The sequence below is a fragment of the Salvelinus sp. IW2-2015 genome, linkage group LG6.1 (assembly GCF_002910315.2).
Source record: "Salvelinus sp. IW2-2015 linkage group LG6.1, ASM291031v2, whole genome shotgun sequence".
In the NCBI taxonomy this organism is placed as follows: Eukaryota; Metazoa; Chordata; class Actinopteri; order Salmoniformes; family Salmonidae; genus Salvelinus; species Salvelinus sp. IW2-2015.
Window position 1 is genome coordinate 4,197,789 of NC_036845.1, and position 18,125 is coordinate 4,215,913.

General features: G+C 44.5%; 1 protein-coding gene across 1 annotated transcript in view; it reads right to left on the minus strand.

The window, feature by feature from the left end:
* Positions 1 to 18,125, minus strand: part of LOC111964613 (activating signal cointegrator 1 complex subunit 3-like) — a 151,769-nt gene that overhangs the window by 125,718 nt on the left and 7,926 nt on the right. Inside the window, 1 exon segment of the mRNA XM_070443795.1 lies at positions 13,043 to 13,160. Coding sequence (XP_070299896.1) covers positions 13,043 to 13,160 — 118 coding nt within the window.

The following is an 18,125-nucleotide window of genomic DNA, read 5'->3' on the forward strand; positions in this document are numbered from 1 at the left end:
TGTGGTTGAATCGGTTTCGACCGTTACATGGTCTAACAACGTGATGAAGCTTTGTTGCTCCTTGCTGAAACAAGCAAATTATACTTCAGTTGCCTAGGCAATGCCCCCCACAACGCAGCAGACACAGAAAATAGAATGAATAGAACATGCTTGGAACCTCTAAACCTGGCAATTTGACTGGTAAACTCATAGCTAGCCTATAGTACACTCACAATAGTCCAAATCGAAATTCATGAAATAATTAGGAATTCCCCTCACTTTAACACTTTTTGGTTACTACATAATTCCCTTTCCCATATGTGTTATTTCACAGTTTTGATGTATTCACTATTATTCAACAATGTAGAAAATAGCAAAAATAAAGAAAAACCCTGGAATGAGTGTCCAAACTTTTGACTGGTACTGTATATCACCAGTAGTAGACTACACATTAGCATTACTTCCCAAATGTCTAATCTGCAATGTTTATTTGGTTACGGTAATTTCCGTTAATACATTCAATATATTATTATTACAGTCATTTACCGTTCTCATTGTCAGAGAGGACATGTGTTTTGCAGAACTCACAACCTATGCTACACTTGTGAGAAACAGGTTTTAGTTTATTTCATTCCATTTATGGGTTTTGTCAATGTATTAATTGTCTCTTTGAAATGCTCCTGTCAATGTTGAGTAAGAACGCGCACCTGAATACGTACATATAGAAGTAGGACTAGTCTACCTGGCCTGCGCACAAATGTAGGCCTATAAATGTGCCCATTTGGGGTTGTCTGATAGTATTTCTGATCGTCTTAATTTACCACCACTAATGAGATGTGGAGCTTCTCAAAGTAATTTTTCTTCACCTCAAACAGCAAGTAAACAAAGTCTGGTTTTAGAATCAATTGAGAATGACAAAAGTTCCTGAAAGCATTTGGACAATATTTCCAACTCTCTCCCTTTCGATAACCACTTGGCATGAAAGGGAAAATGTAATGCTCTGATCCAGTGGAAACGTCATAAAACCCCTGATTACTTCTTTTCCCTTGCACAAATAGCCTACAGCTGTGTCTGTCCCGAGCTCACTGGCGCAGGAAACTCTGGGGCCCCAGAATATGTTATACAACCTGAGACATTTTCTAGCACAAGTTTTAGGGCGACCCAGCTGATGCGTTTCAAGTTTGTTGCAGACAGGCCATGCGTAGCCAATGTGATTTATAGGATATTTATTTTTAACTCAGGATATTTTCTACCTGCAAGCTGCAATGTTTTTGTTTTTGTTTTTGTAGGCTATTTTTACATAGCAATAAAAAATCTACTTTTAGACTGGTATAATTTTCATTTAGATATAATGCAGATTAACCACAGACAATGATTTTGAGATACAAAGACTTATAAATTAAATTGAACTGTTCCACGAAAATGTGCATATGAAAATCCTAACTGGCATGCAGATTGGTAGAAATGATAAGATAAATTGGCACTCCAAATGTATAAGGCTCCCGACTGCTGGTGTAGCCCATTTCCAGCAACTTCAGGAACATAATGGCAGAATCTGCGAAGATCAGCAGCAGCGATAGGAGGGTAGGGAACAGGTTTTTTTTTCTGTTTGGGCTAGCTTGATCTCTGGCTCCCTCTTGAATCATTTGTGTCTTTTTTAATCAAACAGCATGCTTAAAGCATCAGACGAGTTCAGCACATAGTTGATTTTATTAAAACATAGAAATATTGTCTATGTATAGAAAAATACACTTTTAAAAATGTGGACCAATCAATTGTTCAAAAGAAAAAGACTAATCCTGGTTGACCAAGATTATTTTTATTTGGGGACAGCCCTAGTAGAAATGCAGGAAATGAGCTTTAGATAACCCCCCCCAAACAAGTCTTAGGGAGGAACACCCAGACCCCCTGCTAGGTTACCCCTGCATGCACAGAAAAAGAAACACAAAGTCACACACACAGACAGACAACTGGAGGCTATTCATGTCAGGTTTCAACTGACAGCTGGTTCTGGCTGGAACCACCAGTACCGCCCCGCCTGCGGCAACTTCAGGGATTACTACTAAACTGGACACACGGTTGGACACACACACACACACACAAAAACAGCTGTAGGGTTCACATGGCTACTAGACTGGGTAGGTCAACCACAGACGTCTTCCCGCCCAGCTAGAGGCGCTTGGCTCCGGTTGCCAGATGTGTTATCGCCGATCTTGACCCGCTAATTAGACTCTTCCTCATTACTACTGCTGCTTTGTTAGTTATGCGCAGAGAGGCAGGTTTAATTGGCAGCTCTACGACAGGGCATGCCTCCAATCACCCCCTAACCCAGGGGGTTAGTCCTCGAGGCCCTGACTGGTGTCATAGTTTTGCCCCAGCCCCAGCTAACACACCTGACTCCAATAATCACCTAATCATGATCTTCAGTTTAGAATGCAATTTGATTAATCAGCTGTGTTTGCTAGGGATGGAGAAAAAGTGTGACACCAATCAGGCCCAGAGGAATGGAGTTGCCCACCCCTGCCCTAACCCGTCCTTCTTTACTGTCTGCTGGGATAGATGACGTCACACACGGGGCTTACTGTAAGCTAGGGCTGATATGGAGACTGGGGTCAGTGAAGATTCAAGTGTCCTGAAACAACACTCCTGGCTGGTGAACCAACAAGCTGTGGATGGCAGAGGTCTGCCTGGGAAACCTCTGCTCCATGGGAGAGCAGCATGGCTTCTGCCTGGCAGGAGTCCAGTCCCAGACACTGCTGTGCAGAGGAGGCTGGTAGGAGGAGCTATAGGAGAATGGACTCATTATAATGGCTGGAATGGAATAAATGGAACTAAGTCAAGTGACTTCCATATGTTTTATACAGTTCCATTAATTCAATTTCAGCCATTAGAATGAGCCTGTCCTTCATTAGCTCCCCCCACCAGCCTCCTCTGCTGGTGTGTATTCAGGTAGGTCAAACATTCCCAAAGCTAGAGGTAGAAACGTTAATGAACATAGCTAACATCCTTCCCTATTGTACTTGAAATAATCCTATCTGTTCTACACAATAGTGTGTTCTGTAATGTTGAACCCTCCTGGACAGCAGCATGTCAGTGTGTTGTACATCACGCTCTCCTGTGTCTCACCACCTGCCCAGTCCACTGTCCTACACCCATCTGAGCCCTTTGTACTCTGTAACAGTCCACTGTCCTACACACGATCTGAGCCCTTATTCGTCAGTCCAGCTGTCTACACCCATCTGCAGCCTTACTCTGTTAGTCCACTGTCCTACACCCATCTGAGCCTTATCTGTCAGTCCACTGTCCTACACCCATCTGAGCCCTTATTTCTGTCAGTCTACTGTCCTACACCCATCTGAGCCCTTACTCTCAGTCAGTCCACTGTTCCTACACCCATCTGAGCCCTTATTCAGTCAGTCTACTGTCCTACACCCATCTGAGCCCTTACTCTGTCAGTCCACTGTCCTACACCCATCTGAGCCCTTACTCTGTTAGTCCACTGTCCTACACCCATCTGAGCCCTTATTCTGTCAGTCCACTGTCCTTCACCCATCTGAGCCATATTCTGTCAGTCACTGTACTTCACCCACTTGAGCCATTATTCTGTCAGTCCACTGTCCTTCACCCATCTGAGCTCTATTCTGTCAGTCCACTGTCCTTCACCCATCTGAGCTCTTATTCTGTCAGTCTACTGTCCTACACCCATCTGAGCCCTTACTCTCAGTCAGTCCACTGTCCTACACCCATCTGAGCCCTTATTCTGTCAGTCCACTGTCCTACACCCATCTGAGCCATTATTCTGTCAGTCCACTGTCCTACACCCATCTGAGCCCTTACTCTGTCTAGTCCACTGTCCTACACCATCTGAGCCTTATTAGTCAGTCTACTGTCCTACACCCATCTGAGCCCTTACTCTTGTCAGTCCACTGTCCTACACCCATCTGAGCCCTTACTCTGTTAGTTCCACTGTCCTACACCCATCTGAGCCCTTATTCTGTTCAGTCCACTGTCCTTCACCCATCTGAGCCATTATTCTGTCAGTCCACTGTCCTTTCACCATGAGCTCTATTCTGTCAGTCCACTGTACTTCACCCATCTGAGCCATTATTCTGTCAGTCCACTGTCCTACACCCATCTGAGCCATTATTCTGTCAGTCCACTGTACTTCACCCATCTGAGCCATTATTTCTGTCAGTCCACTGTCCTACACCCATCTGAGCCCTTATTCAGTCAGTCTAGTCCTACACCCATCTGAGCCCTTATTCTGTTAGTCACTGTCCTACTCCATCTGAGCCCTTATTCTCAGTCAGTCCACTGTCCTACATCCATCTAGCCCTTATTCTGTCAGTATACTGTCCTTCACCCATCTGAGCCCTTATTCTGTTAGTCCATTGTCCTACTCCCATCTGAGCCCTTATTCTCAGTCAGTCCACTGTCCTTCACCCATCTGAGCCCTATACTGTTAGTCCACTGTCCTACTCCCATCTGGCCCTTATTCTCAGTCAGTCCACTGTCCTTACACCCATCGTCAGGAGCCTATATTCTTGTCAGTCCACTGTCCTACACCCATCTGAGCCCTTATTCTGTTAGTCCACTGTCCTACACCCATCTGAGCCCTTACTCTGTTAGTCCACTGTCCTACACCCATCTGAGCCCTTATTCTGTTAGTCCACTGTCCTACACCCATCTGAGCCCATATTCTCAGTCAGTAGACTGTCCTACACCCATCTCAGCCCTTATTCTGTTAGTCCACTGTCCTACACCCATCTGAGCCCTTATTCTGTCAGTCCACTGTCCTACACCCATCTGAGGCCTTATTCTGTCAGTCTACTGTCCTACACCCATCTGAGCCCTTACTCTCAGTCAGTCCACTGTCCTACATCAATCTATAGTACATCCAGCTATCTCTAACAGGATTGGTTAGTGTGAAATTATCCAATCTCATAGGTGCGTGCAGCCTCCCGGTGGTCACATGCATTTCTGTTTGTCCCATCTTTCTGTCCTCCCAGAATGAGCAGAGACTGGTCAGTGGTGCTGACACACTGACACTATTATCACTCCCCCCTCCYGGTTTCAGGAAACAGGCCCATTCCTAATCCCTAATGAAATGCAGTCAACTGACCCACTGGGAGCTGGGGTTAACATGTCTGAATCAGATGGAACAGGTAGGAAATGAGGACTGGACCACTGCACTGTGTACTCAAGTCCCAAACTTAGACAAGCTATTTGGAGAATAAAAATGGTGAGAGTAGAAAAACAAGAATGTATATTAATTAATTTATCAATCAATCAATCAATCAATAAACCTTACGTATTTATGTAGCCATGTTTACAGCAACATTTGTCACAAAGTCCTTTACAGTAACACAGCATGAGGAACCACTGAATATGGTTTAATCAGTGAAGTAAATATGTGAAATCCCAACAAGATTGTATAGGTCTTAACAAATTAACCATCCAGTCTGAGCTAGTGTGTGAAGTAGGCCTTGTCTGTCAAGTAGGAGGACCATATTTTATCATCCTCCCCTCCCTGTAACACTAGAATGAGAGTAAAAATCATTTAGATGAAAAACTAACTCCCTGTCAGTGCCGGTCCATCCTCCCTCTCTCTCACTTTCTCCCAGCCCATCAAGACTCAAAAAGGCTCTTTTGAATTTTTCATCCAGCCCTCTGACGCCCTCTCCACCTTCACGTCCATTTCCATCTCAAAGGCAGCAGCTCTTCTCCTTTCTTCACCCCTACATTTGGGACACAGTCACGTCTGTACCCCCCCAGCCCCCCTCTCTTAGCCCCCGCTGACACTGTGGTTGTACATCCACACCTCTCCTTTCTCTCTCTTCTCTTCCCTTCCCTTTCATGTGGCTCGCTCACCCGCTCACTCTCTTGATCTGTGTGAGCTCTGTGCTGCTGCGTTCCACATCTATTGGGTTTGCTAGATATGATTGGGGAATTTGCTGCATTCAAATTGAGCTTTTTCCCCCTTGTGGTTACCACTTTCTAAACAAATGTAAACAGATACTGAGCAATTAGCAAAAACATGCTCTAGTATGTCGATAGAGCAGGGGAGTAAACCAACGAGGGAGTAAACCAACGAGGTAGTAAACCAACGAGGGAGTAAACCAACGAGGGAGTAAACCAACGAGGGAGTAAACCAACGAGGGAGTAAACCAACGAGGGAGTAAACCAACGAGCTCACTCTGGAATAGGATGCATGAAGTGGTGTGTGTGCGCACGTGCATGGTAAGGGTCTGTGTGCGTGTGTGTGTGCGTGCGCCTACTGCATGCATGAATGTGTGTCTGTGTGCCTACCACGTGAGTGTTTGTCTGAATGAGAAAGCGGAACTCTTGCAAAGCCACGTCTTGGCTCATTTTAATATGTAGGACATGTTCCACAGACAGTTCCATAGTACTGAGAGGGCTGGCTGACGGTGCAGTGCGTGATTAGCTGCCTGACCGTTTGACTACAGAGATACCAACTAGTTTGTGACCATGTCAGCAATGATTAAGTTCACCCTGAACAGCTCAAATTCCATCCCTCAGTTTTTTATTTTACTCAGAGACAGCGTGTTTGTGCTTCATTACTCAAACATGATTTAAAGGCCATAAACTCAAGGAGAGCTTAGAGAAGAGATGAAGAGTCTATTCTTTGTCATAATAATTCTATATACAGAACACTATCCATATCTATGAACCTTCCTGGGAAGCAAATGACAGAAGATAAGCGTCTCACCATCTCCTGCCTTCATCAGTAATACCAGCTAGCTGAATCACTTGAGTTGGAGTATGCTGCACACATTTCAATTCTCATTTAGAGATCTGTAAAAACAGCCATCAGGCAGAGTACATGTATTTACCAACATGCCGATTAAGGAGTTTGCAATTTGAAAGCTAATCAGCAGTTGACAGACCCTCCCACCAAATCCCACTTCTTCTTTGATGGAATGCAGAAAGTGGGAAATTTAAATCAGCCTCTTTTAGCCCCTCCTGACCTCTCCCCTCTGTCGTCAAGGCAACGCTAATCTCAAAAGCCGTCTGGCAGGCAGGTGAACTTTGACAAGCGAAAAGAGAAGAAGAAGCCTATCACCACTTCCTCTCCATGCGTGTAACGTGAATTGTGGATGGATAGATGGAAAAACAACCCAGAAAACATCCTGCGTCTCTCTTCTCTGTGGTCAATATATGACAAAGAGAGGAAGAGGCAAGTAAGCTAAAGTAGGCCAATCAGCCCTTACACGCTCTAAAGGTTTACCACCAACCAGTGCCCCAACAGTGTAAAAGGAAGTTAATATATCAAAGTGATTCAATATTAAAAATGAACTTTTAGTTCACCACACTCAGCTCATTTTTCCAGGGGCTGGAAGTGACATAGGGAAGTGAAGACTTTAGGATGCAGTACGGTCCAGAGATAAAGTATCATGGAACAGAAGTGAGCTTGATGTGAAAAACACATAGCCCTTCCCCTAGCCCCCTAACACCTGCAGTTCCAAAATGGTAATGTAAAGAAAACAGATCCTGGTAGGTGGATACAGCCTAAAGAAAACAGATCCTGGTAGGTGGATACAGCCTAAAGAAAACAGATCCTGGTAGGTGGATACAGCTAAAGGAAAAACAGATCCTGGTAGGTGGATACTAGCCTAAGAAAACAGATCCTGGTAGGTGGATAAGCTAAAGAAAACAGATCCTGGTAGGTGGATACAGCCTAAAGAAAACAGATCCTGGTAGGTGGATACAGCCTAAAGAAAACAGATCCTGGTAGGTGGATATAGCTAAAGAAAACAGATCCTGGTAGGTGGATATAGCCTAATATGGTGGAACCTGTTGTTGTTTCTGCCGCACTGCTTTGCTTTATCTTGGCCAGGTCGCAGTTGTAAATGAGCACTTGTTCTCAACTGTCCGACCTGGTTAAATAAAGGTGGAAGTGAAATAAAAGAAAGAAAGAAAAACTTCCCCTGAGCCAAATGAAGCACTAGATTGTGTCAAAGCTGGTTGAAATGACATCATCACAACCGGATTACGTCATCATTAACGACGACATTTCAACCAGTTTTGTACCACTGTGCACAGGCTAGTGATTATCTAGGCTACCTATTCAGTCCCATCAGGTCAGACGATTGTGGTGTATCTACCTGCCCAGTATACCTTAGCTTCATTCCCTGGTCAAAACGACCTGGCACTTGATAACACACCTAGGCTCAGGTACCATAGAAGCAACCACAGCTAATTAATGATTTATACTGCTTAATTACACACAGATTGATTGATTAAATACACATACTAATGAATTGCACAAAAACTGATAACGATTTACTCGAGTTACTAAGTCCAACCCTTTAAACCCGTGAGAATTGGCCTATACGGATAGGGCTAAGTTTAAATGTTTCTTGCAGAAGAAATATGAAAAGCATATGCATAACCATGGTAGCAACTGAAAGGGAACAGTTTGGAGATTATGAAAAAATATTAGACCAAAGGTGAGGACACAACAGTTAACCTGAAACAAGGCATCATTTGAAAGCTTGTTCTATTGCCAACATGACTAGCCAAGTTCTAAAATACTATCTTACAGTTAGGCTTTCACAATGCAATTCAGGGAAAACAATCAGAATTTTGGTGCACATAAAAATAAGTCATTAAAGTGCATTCAAGTGGGTGTGCCCCAACAAATTTTCACAATAGACAAAGATACTCATTTTGTTCAGAACAACCAAGGGTATGATGCCATGTCATCTTATAACTACATCCAACATAGAGATCGTAAACGTTTACATGAGTTGTATAATATGGAATAATATGGAAATGTAAAGTGGCTTGTATGACATCCGTCATAAAGAGCAGCTCTGCTTTGTTGACACCACACTCCACAAAGCAAGTCCTGCAGGCTCTAGTTTTACCTTATCTTGATTACTGTCCAGTCATATGGTCAAGTGCTGCAAAGAAAGACCTAGTAAAGCTGCAGCTGGCCCAGAACAGAGCAGCACGTCTTGCTCTTCATTGTAATCAGAGGGCTAATATAAATACTATGGATGCCAGTCTCTCTTGGCTAAGAGTTGAAGAAAGACTGACTGTGTCACTTCTTGTTTTTATAAGAAACAATGTGTTGGAAAGTCCAAATTGTTTGCATAGTCAACTTACACACAGCACTGACACACACACTTACCCCACCAGACATGCCACCAGGGGTCGTTTCACAGTCCCCAGGTCCAGAACAAATTCAAAGAAACGTACAGTATTATACAGAGCCGTGAGTGCATGGAACTCCCATCTTATATAGCTCAAGTGAACAGCAAACCTGGTTTCAAAACACAAATAAAGCAACACCTCACAGCACAACGCCTCTTCCCCATGTGACCGAATTATTGTGCGTATGTACTGACATATGTGACTGATAGATGCACACACACTACATGTTAGTCTTTTGTCTGTAATGTATTTGTTATGTGTAGGACCCCAGTAAGACTAACCCTAAACATCAAAGCTGTATTTATTATAATTATCAGTGTCTCATCTTTCAAAATACAAAGAGTCATCCTAATGTACAGCATATCGCTCACTCAGACAACAAGTGCAAAAGTTGCCCAATTACTGGAAGGGATGGGGGCAACTTCCTGTAGCACGATTAACCAAAATGGTGTTTATTTTTTGTTTTTAAACAACTAAATAGACTGATGTAAAAAAATATATTTTTAAAAAATGGTCCATTTGGTTTTTTTTTTTTTCTGTGAGCTAGCTCAATGTGCAGTTTTTCTAGAGATAAATCTGATCAAACCCTATCTGCGAAGTAGTAGGGAGCCAATATTCAACATAGTGACTTAAATGTAAATGTAAATGTTTACAGCAGAAACTTAAATTAACTACAATGACCATAATCCATTGCACGTTTACATGTCCGGTCTGTGTTTTCTTTTACACGTGCTAAATGCACGATGTATCTACCTGAAAACACATTATCTAAGTGACATAGTTTCAGCGGCCATTAAAGTATGCCTTAATAATTACTTTGAAGAACCACTAAAATAGTGATTTTGGCAGACAGCATAGGCAGCAGCTCTATAGAGATGAGATATATAAAAATAGCTTCTTAGCAAAGAGCAATTTCTCATGCTAGAATTTTGCTAGGACTGTCTGGGAGTTGTCTGAGTGGAGGGGGAAATTGAAAACAAGCTGTTATTGGCAGAGAGCTTTGGAACTCTTATTGGTCTATTAACGCATTTACAATTTCACAGTATTCTCTCTCTCTCACACACAGGACAATCTCATTTTTGACTGAACTGGGCCTTTAAATTAGGTGGTTAATTTACAGTATCACAACCACCGCTGTAAATGTAGGATGTGGGAAATGAATGACTCAAATAGAAAACATAAATCCCTTAGGCTATACAAATATATAGAAATGTTCGGAAAAACTAAAACTCCAGCTTTATTTATATATTTTTTCAATTTCTTTGATGCCTGCCTACGATTTGGAACCAACGACAACCCCAGCAATGACAAATTGTCCATCCTTATCTTCCCACACACATCTTCAGCTACTCACAGCTTTGTTCACATTGTAAGGGTTAAAGTATATATATATATTAGCCTCCAAGCGAAGAAAACATCTCCAAAAAGAGGAGAGAGAAAGCAGGAGAGACGAGGAGTGATACTGCTAGCTCAGCATGGGGTTCAGTGTATGAAAAATAACAAACAGTCAGGCACTGGGCTCACTGTGCTACACAGGGAACAGCTTCAGTGACATCCAGTAGAATCAGTTCCATGCTGTGGGGAAATACAGACTGAAATCACTGACTGAATTCAGCTACAGGCCATGGGGGGGAAGTGACTTCAATATAAACCAGTCAGTGTACTGTAGGCAAAACCTGGGAAACAGTGAACTACAGTGGCAACTGCCTTAGTTGCCCCTGTAGTTCACAGGGGCAACTTTGAGCCAGTCAGGGGCAACTTTGAGCCAGTCAGCTCAGCTCCAAGCTACAGGGGGAGAGCAATAGAGAAGGCTGTATAATGTAGAGAGGATACTTCACTGAACTACATAGGCTACTGTATATAGAGAAGGAAGGAGCAGATCAGCCATAGCTAAGAAGGACACATATCAGGACACTATCCTAGTCAGGGAGAACGCTTCAGCACACCCCAAGTCAGTGTATTCTCTGGTACTAGCCTGGTCCCAGATCTGTTTGTGCTGGACACTGATCATAGGAGTTGGCAAGACAGTAGAAACAGATCTAGGACCAGGCTAAGGGATAATGCCCACCCTCAGTATAATAACAAGTCTACAAACCAACATTTGTGGGGGACACATGTTGTCCCCCAAGAATGATATGGGCGTCCTCGTGTCAATTATTCCAACATATGTTGTGTGGAAAGACATTTAATTTGCCAGTACCAAATGATATACGTAATTATGGGAAACCTGTTTCTCATGAGAATATGTTTACATGTCCAAAACTTCATGACTGTAGGTCAAACCGGGCAGGAGCTATGCTTGTTCAAATGTTGGTGTTGGTGGGGGACAAATGTCTAATTAGCAGAAAAACTAACGGGCAGAGCTTATAGAAACGTGTTGCTCATGAGGGGATGATATAACACCTCATTCCATGACAGTAGCTCAAACGGGACAGGATATGCTTGTTCAAAGTTTGGAATTTCAGTTTATTACTACAGTACCCCCCTTGGGCCAATCAGTGTAATTGTGTATATGCCAGGTCTCTATGGCAAGATTGTAAAAAGATTCACAAAAAGTTTCAGGCCAGTGCTGTCTGAGATATTGCATGTGATGAACGTACTAAAGAACGGACACAGAGCTACAGTCCCCTTCCAGATTCATCGTGGGACAGTAATACTATACAATACCAGGTATTTGTCTATAGAGTGAATCCTACTTTGCTACATTTTCTCTGATTTATGAGAAGTAGTGGAAGGCAAGAGGGGCAAAAAGAGAGGACTGGTCTAGTGCTGGAGATGACTATCTGGACTTAAAAGGATCATGGTGCATTACTCCCCACCCCCCCCACCCTACCCTCCGCCCCAACCCCCCAACTCTCTCCCAAAAACCTAGAGATAATAGAAGGACTGAGCTAAGCTTAATAGGGTATTTTAGGTAATAGCTTTTCAGTGTATTGAGCCGTTTGACAATCATGCAGAAAATGAGAGCAATACCCAGCTCCAAAACAGACCTGAGGGGTAGGTGATGGGAACAAAGAAATGAGAGAACGATGAGGGAGGAGGGGAGAGAACGATGAGGAGGAGGGAGGAGGGGGAGGGAGGAGGAGGGGAGGGAGGAGGGAGGGAGGGAGGGGGAGGGAGGGAGAAAAGGTGGAAAGTTGAACCTTTGGATAGAGAGGATGGTGAATAGCCTTTTCACAGTTATGTAATGTACATAAACATAACACATTTTCTCATCTTGAATAGCAGTAGGGAAGTATTTGTAATAAATGCCTTAGTAGGCTACAGCTTTACCAACTTCACCATGACAGAGACAGGGCACTGTGCACCCATAATACATGATCACTGTTTAAACCTCTCTGTACTAGAGCCTGGACCATCAAAGATTTACAGAGTCTAATATGATTTTGTACATCAACCCTCAGCTAGAGATCTTTAAGGGTTGTGGAGCTGGACTGTGCTGTTGTGTTGTAGGGATTAACATCCAAACATGGACCAGGGTGTTAAAGATCATAACCCCGCTGAGAAATGCATAAGCCAAAGGTCGACCTTAGTGGACCCTATCATACATCACCCTCTCCTTCCCTTGAGAACACCGCTGACAATGATGAGGGTTGGGGGTAAATAGTATAAAACATTTAAATAAAAAGGCCTAATATTAAAAGCGGTCCTCCAAATGAGGGGTAGTGACGAGCAAAAAAAAATATTATTCATCATTAAAAAAAATTCAATGATGAATGTCAGGATTTTGTCTAGGTAGGTATTTTTGAATTCAAAACCAATTATCTACAGTTTATTCATCAACGATACTCTAACCCACTGCTCTCCGAGCGTGTGGTGGATCTCTGGTTTTCTATGGAGATGACCTGGATGCCTCTGGTGCAGGGGGTGGGGTCTGACTCACCTGGTGGGTAGTTGATCCTGTCTGCAGGGATGGAGAGGGAGAATCCACGATGGAAGACTTCTCTGGAGGAGAACGAGATCAATATCTCAAATCCCTCTGGGCCCAGCAGCTCAAACAGCTGGAGGAGAGAGAGACAGAGAGAAAGAGGGGGAGATGAAGAGAGATATGAGAGAGAGAGAGTGGAGACGACATGGTGTGCTTAAGCCAAAAAACACTAAAGCAGTAAACAAACACTCATATGGTACAACCTCATCCTCCTCCAAACACATGCTTGCAGTGCAAGAATGAGCACCTGGTAATTAACATGCCAAAGTAAGTCTGGGCCTGAGACAGAAAATGCTGTGCCGCTTAGCCCCCCAAACACAGCCACCTGCACTTACTGCTGGTAGGGACTAGCAAAACAACAGTACACGCTACTGGGAGGGAAGCGAGTCCACTTGAGCTAGGAGCCTGGCTAGCACAGGAGAGAAACATACAGTATAATCCATTAGGGTAGAAATACGCTGGTGTCAAACAGACACATTGAGTATGTTATACTGCCACACTGAATACACAGTGTACAAAACATAAGGAATAAACAAATTCTTTACATTACTTTTTTAAATGTAATCTTATATTTACTAAGGCAAAGTCAGTTGAAGAACAAATTCTTATTACATGATTGTTGTCACCAATGACAGCCTACCCCGTCATACAGGGTAAACAACCAACAGAAGCCATGCGCTGGGACCAATTGTGCACCACCTATTGGGAAATCGCCATCACAGGCCAGATGTGAAACAGCTTGGATTCAAACCAGGGACTGTAGTGATGCCTTTTGCACTGAGATGCCGTGCCTTAGACCGCGTGCTGACACCAGTCGGGGACACCTGCTCTTTTCATTATATAGACTGAACAGCTTGAAAGCTATGATCTTATTGATGTCACATGTTAATCTACTTCAATCAGGTTAGATGAATGGGGGGGGAGGAGACATGATCAAGATTGTTAAGCCTTGAGACAATGGTTATGTTATGTGTGTTATTAGAGGGTGAGAACGGGCAAGACAAAGGTTTAAGTGCATTCTTGAACGGGGTATGGTAGTAGATGCCAGGCGCACCAGTTTGGTAATGTTCAAGAACCTGCAATGCTGCTGGGTTTTTCATGCTCAACCCGTTTCCTGTGTGTATCAAGTTGGTCACCACCCAAAGGACATCCAGCCAACTTGGACACAACTGTGGGAAGCATTGGGAAGTCAACATGGGCCAGCATCCTCGTGGAACGCTTTCAACACCTTGTAGTGTTCCCATGCCCTGACGAACTGAGGCTGTCTCTGGGACCAAAAGGGGATGTACTCCATTTATGGAAGGTGATTCCTAATATTTTGTTTTGTGAACTCAGTTAGTTTAAAACTGATTATGGCAGTAATGCAGATTATGCAGTCATGTAAAAATTTACTCTGCTTATCTTAAATCAGCGTAAAGTCTAAACATCAAAGTAGCATACGCCGAATAAAACACCCTAGTTTTCTCTAAAGCAATCTGGAATTAATAGGACATGTACAGTTTCATCCGTGTTAAAGCGGTGTAATTGATCTGCACATTTGCCAGGCACAAAGCCCTCCTCTTATGCACGAGTGGAAGTGAGTTTTGTGAAAAACTTGAAAAAGTATGCATCTTAAAGTTATGTGAAAATTAATGTCTATGATCCAAACTAAATTTGGCTTCCACAAAATACAAAATGATCGTTGTGGTAGAATGTTTTTTTTTTGATTGCCGCCGATGTTTTTCCTGCTTTATTTAGTCCCATCAGGAAGCCTGACTTCAGGTGTTGTCCATGTAAACATGATATTTAGGGAAATCGTTTATTGCATGTACCGCTACTTCAATGAGAACAACATCAAACACATAGGTAACCTGATATATTAGAAGATATGAAGCAGTCTTGAATATATTCCAGAATGTTTTATCTGCATTGTTTTTGTTTTTTATATAAAATTAATACAAAACTGATCCTTCAATTCATGCTTTTCAGTCTGCAGATGGATAAATGGGATGGTATGGTTGGATGGAAAGAGAGACGCTCTTTTTGCTTTTCCAATCCCTTCTCTGGGGACTTGGTGTTAGCCACAGCGGTAAGGGGAGCCAAACAACAGACGCACTTTGATGATGTCAGGTGAACAGGTTAGTACGCCGCTCCTTTGTGAAGGGCAGTCTTTGTTTCTCTGTGGTGCTGGGTCTTGATTTTATTCTGTCTCCAAGTCCTTTCCCTCTCAGTGACTGGAGGGTCATTCCATGTAATTTCAAAGAAAGCAATGACACCCACGAATCTCAGATTGTTCTGAAATCATTTCTGTAGTTAGAAACAGATAAGATTTGGCATTGGGGGGGGGGGGGGCTTTTTGAACAAATGCTTTGGAATCCTCTAGTCTTACTCATTGTCAGATTATACTTTTGTTTAGGTCCAAATCGGATTTTATGTACTATATTTACTGAATTTGGGTGCAATCAATTAGCTTAATTTCTCAGAAATCAAATTATATTTGAATATTTGAACAAAATAATGTTGCAGGGTCTCCATCGCGCTCTAGTGACTCGTGGCGGGCAGGGTGCATGCACGCTGACTGCCGTCATCAGCTGTACGGTGTTTCCGCCGACACATTGGTGCGGCTGGCTTCTGGGTTAAGCGAGCAGTGTGTCATGAAGCAGTTCGACTTGGCAGGGTCGTGTTTCGGAGGAGGTTTGGCTCTCAACCTTCACCTTTCCCGAGTCCGTACGGGAGTTTCTGCGATGGGACAAGACTAACTACCAATTGGATATCACAAAATTATCTGTAACCTTCTGTTTCTTACTACAGAAATTATTTCAGAACAATCTGAGGTGGTGGGTGTTGAAATCCCTGTGCTTTTTGAGGTGGAATGACCCTGGGACTGTGTTGTTATTGTTGGTCTGTTTTTCACCTGCTGCCCGGAGAAAATATATTTTTTATGGGCACTCATGAATTCTGTCCTTGAAGTTCTTTGGATCCTCTCAGCCTAGAAGGGAAGGTGAGGAGGACAGAGGAGTCCACTGGGACTGGGAAACAGTTTTCCCCTCAGAAGGAAGGAGATCACAGATCTAACCACCCTGAAGGATTTTTTTTACCTTTAAGCCTGGATGAGGCTGAGATATTAGGTGAACTGTAAACCATAGATTGTTCTAGAAAACGCATAGGCCAAAACAAGCTTTCAGGAAGTCAGGCAACTATCAGTGACCACATAGATCACTGGTTATAATACAAATGTTGAATGAGACTGCCATACAAGCAGCACACCCGCATACAGTATGTCTTACAGCAGTCAAAACTATGAATATAATAACTCATCAAGTCTCGGTGATTTAATGGAGCTACAGCTCTTTTCACAACCACCAAAAACTTACCTTTAAAACCAAGCTTTCTTTCTCAAGCCACTGCTATTGCAGCAAATGTCATCATTCCAGGGGTACAAATGAGAGGTAATAAAATAAAAAGCGGGGGTTTATCCTCTGTCACATGTAATGGTACAGAGTACAGAGCCTTTAAACATTGCTGTTGAATTTGGAGTCACGCGCAGAGAGGTGCGTGGAGTGCAACCACACAAAGGGCACTCCACATCTAAAGATGTCAGTAGGAGAGTTGGCTTCCAAATGTCAGCTACGTGAAGAACATTAGAAGAGAATGTAGACTCAGGTATTAGTAAAACCTACACTCTGCTGTGGAGAGAAGGAAAGAGAAAGGGAGGAGGGGACTGAGGGAGGAATGAGGCACTGTTCATCTAATTCAGGAGTGAAAGTTATGGATGAAATCTCATTGTCAGAGGTCCCAGCATGTGCCTACAGGAGCGTGTGGTGGGCCTACAGGAGCGTGTGGGGGGCCTACAGGAGCGTGTGGGGGCCTACAGGAGCGTGTGGGGGGCTACAGGAGCGTGTGGGCCTACAGGAGCGTGTGGGGGCCTACAGGAGCGTGTGGGGGCCTACAGGAGCGTGTGGGGCCTACAGGAGCGTGTGGTGGGCCTACAGGAGCGTTGTGGGCCTACAGGAGCGTTGGGGGGCCTACAGGAGCGTGTGGGGGCCTACAGGAGCGGGTGGTGGGCCTACAGGAGCGTGTGGTGGGCCTACAGAGCGTGTGGTGGGCCTACAGGGCGTGTGGTGGGCCTACAGGAGCGGTGTGGTGGGCCTACAGGAGCGTGTGTGCTACAGGAGCGTGTGTGGCCTACAGGAGCGTGTGGTGGCCTACAGGAGCGTGTGGTGGGCCTACAGGTGCGTGGTGTGGCCTACAGGTGCGTGTGGTGGGCCTAAGGTGCGGTGTGGGGGCCTACAGGAGCGTGTGGTGGGCCTACAGGAGCGTGTGGGCTACGGAGCGTGTGTGGGCCTACAGGAGCGTGTGGTGGGCCTACAGGAGCGTGTGGTGGGCCTACAGGAGCGTGTGGTGCTACAGGAGCGTGTGTGGGCCTACAGGAGCGTTTGTGGTGGGCCTACAGGAGCGTGTGGTGGGCCTACAGGAGCGTGTGGTGGCCTAAGCGTGTGGCTCAGGAGCGTGTGGGGGCCTACAGGAGCGTGTGGTTGGCCTACAGGAGCGTTGTGGTGGGCCTACAGGAGCGTGTGGTGGCCTACAGGAGCGTGTGGTGGGCCTACAGGAGCGTGTGGTGGGCCTACAGGAGCGTGTGGTGGGCCTACAGGAGCGTGTGGTGGGCCACAGGAGCGTGTGGTGGCCTACAGGAGCGTGTGGTGGGCCTACAGAGCGTGTGGTGCCTACAGGAGCGGGTGGGCCTACAGGAGCGTGTGGTGGGCCTACAGGAGCTGTGGTGGCTCAGGGCTGTGGTGGCCTCAGGAGCGTGTGGTGGCCTACAGGAGCGTGTGGTGGCCTACAGAGGGCACTCTAACCCTGATCTTTAACTGCTAACACACGCGCATGCAGAAGCACACCTCTTTTAGACTAGATGCTGGATAGGGGGGTAGAGGAGAACAAGCAGAACAGAGAGCCACTAATAAATTATATGAATTAAGGTGTGTGGCGACCTTGTGTTTTTGTGGGCTGCAGGGGCGCGAGAGAGAGAGAGAACGACTCTAAATAAGACCTGTATAAG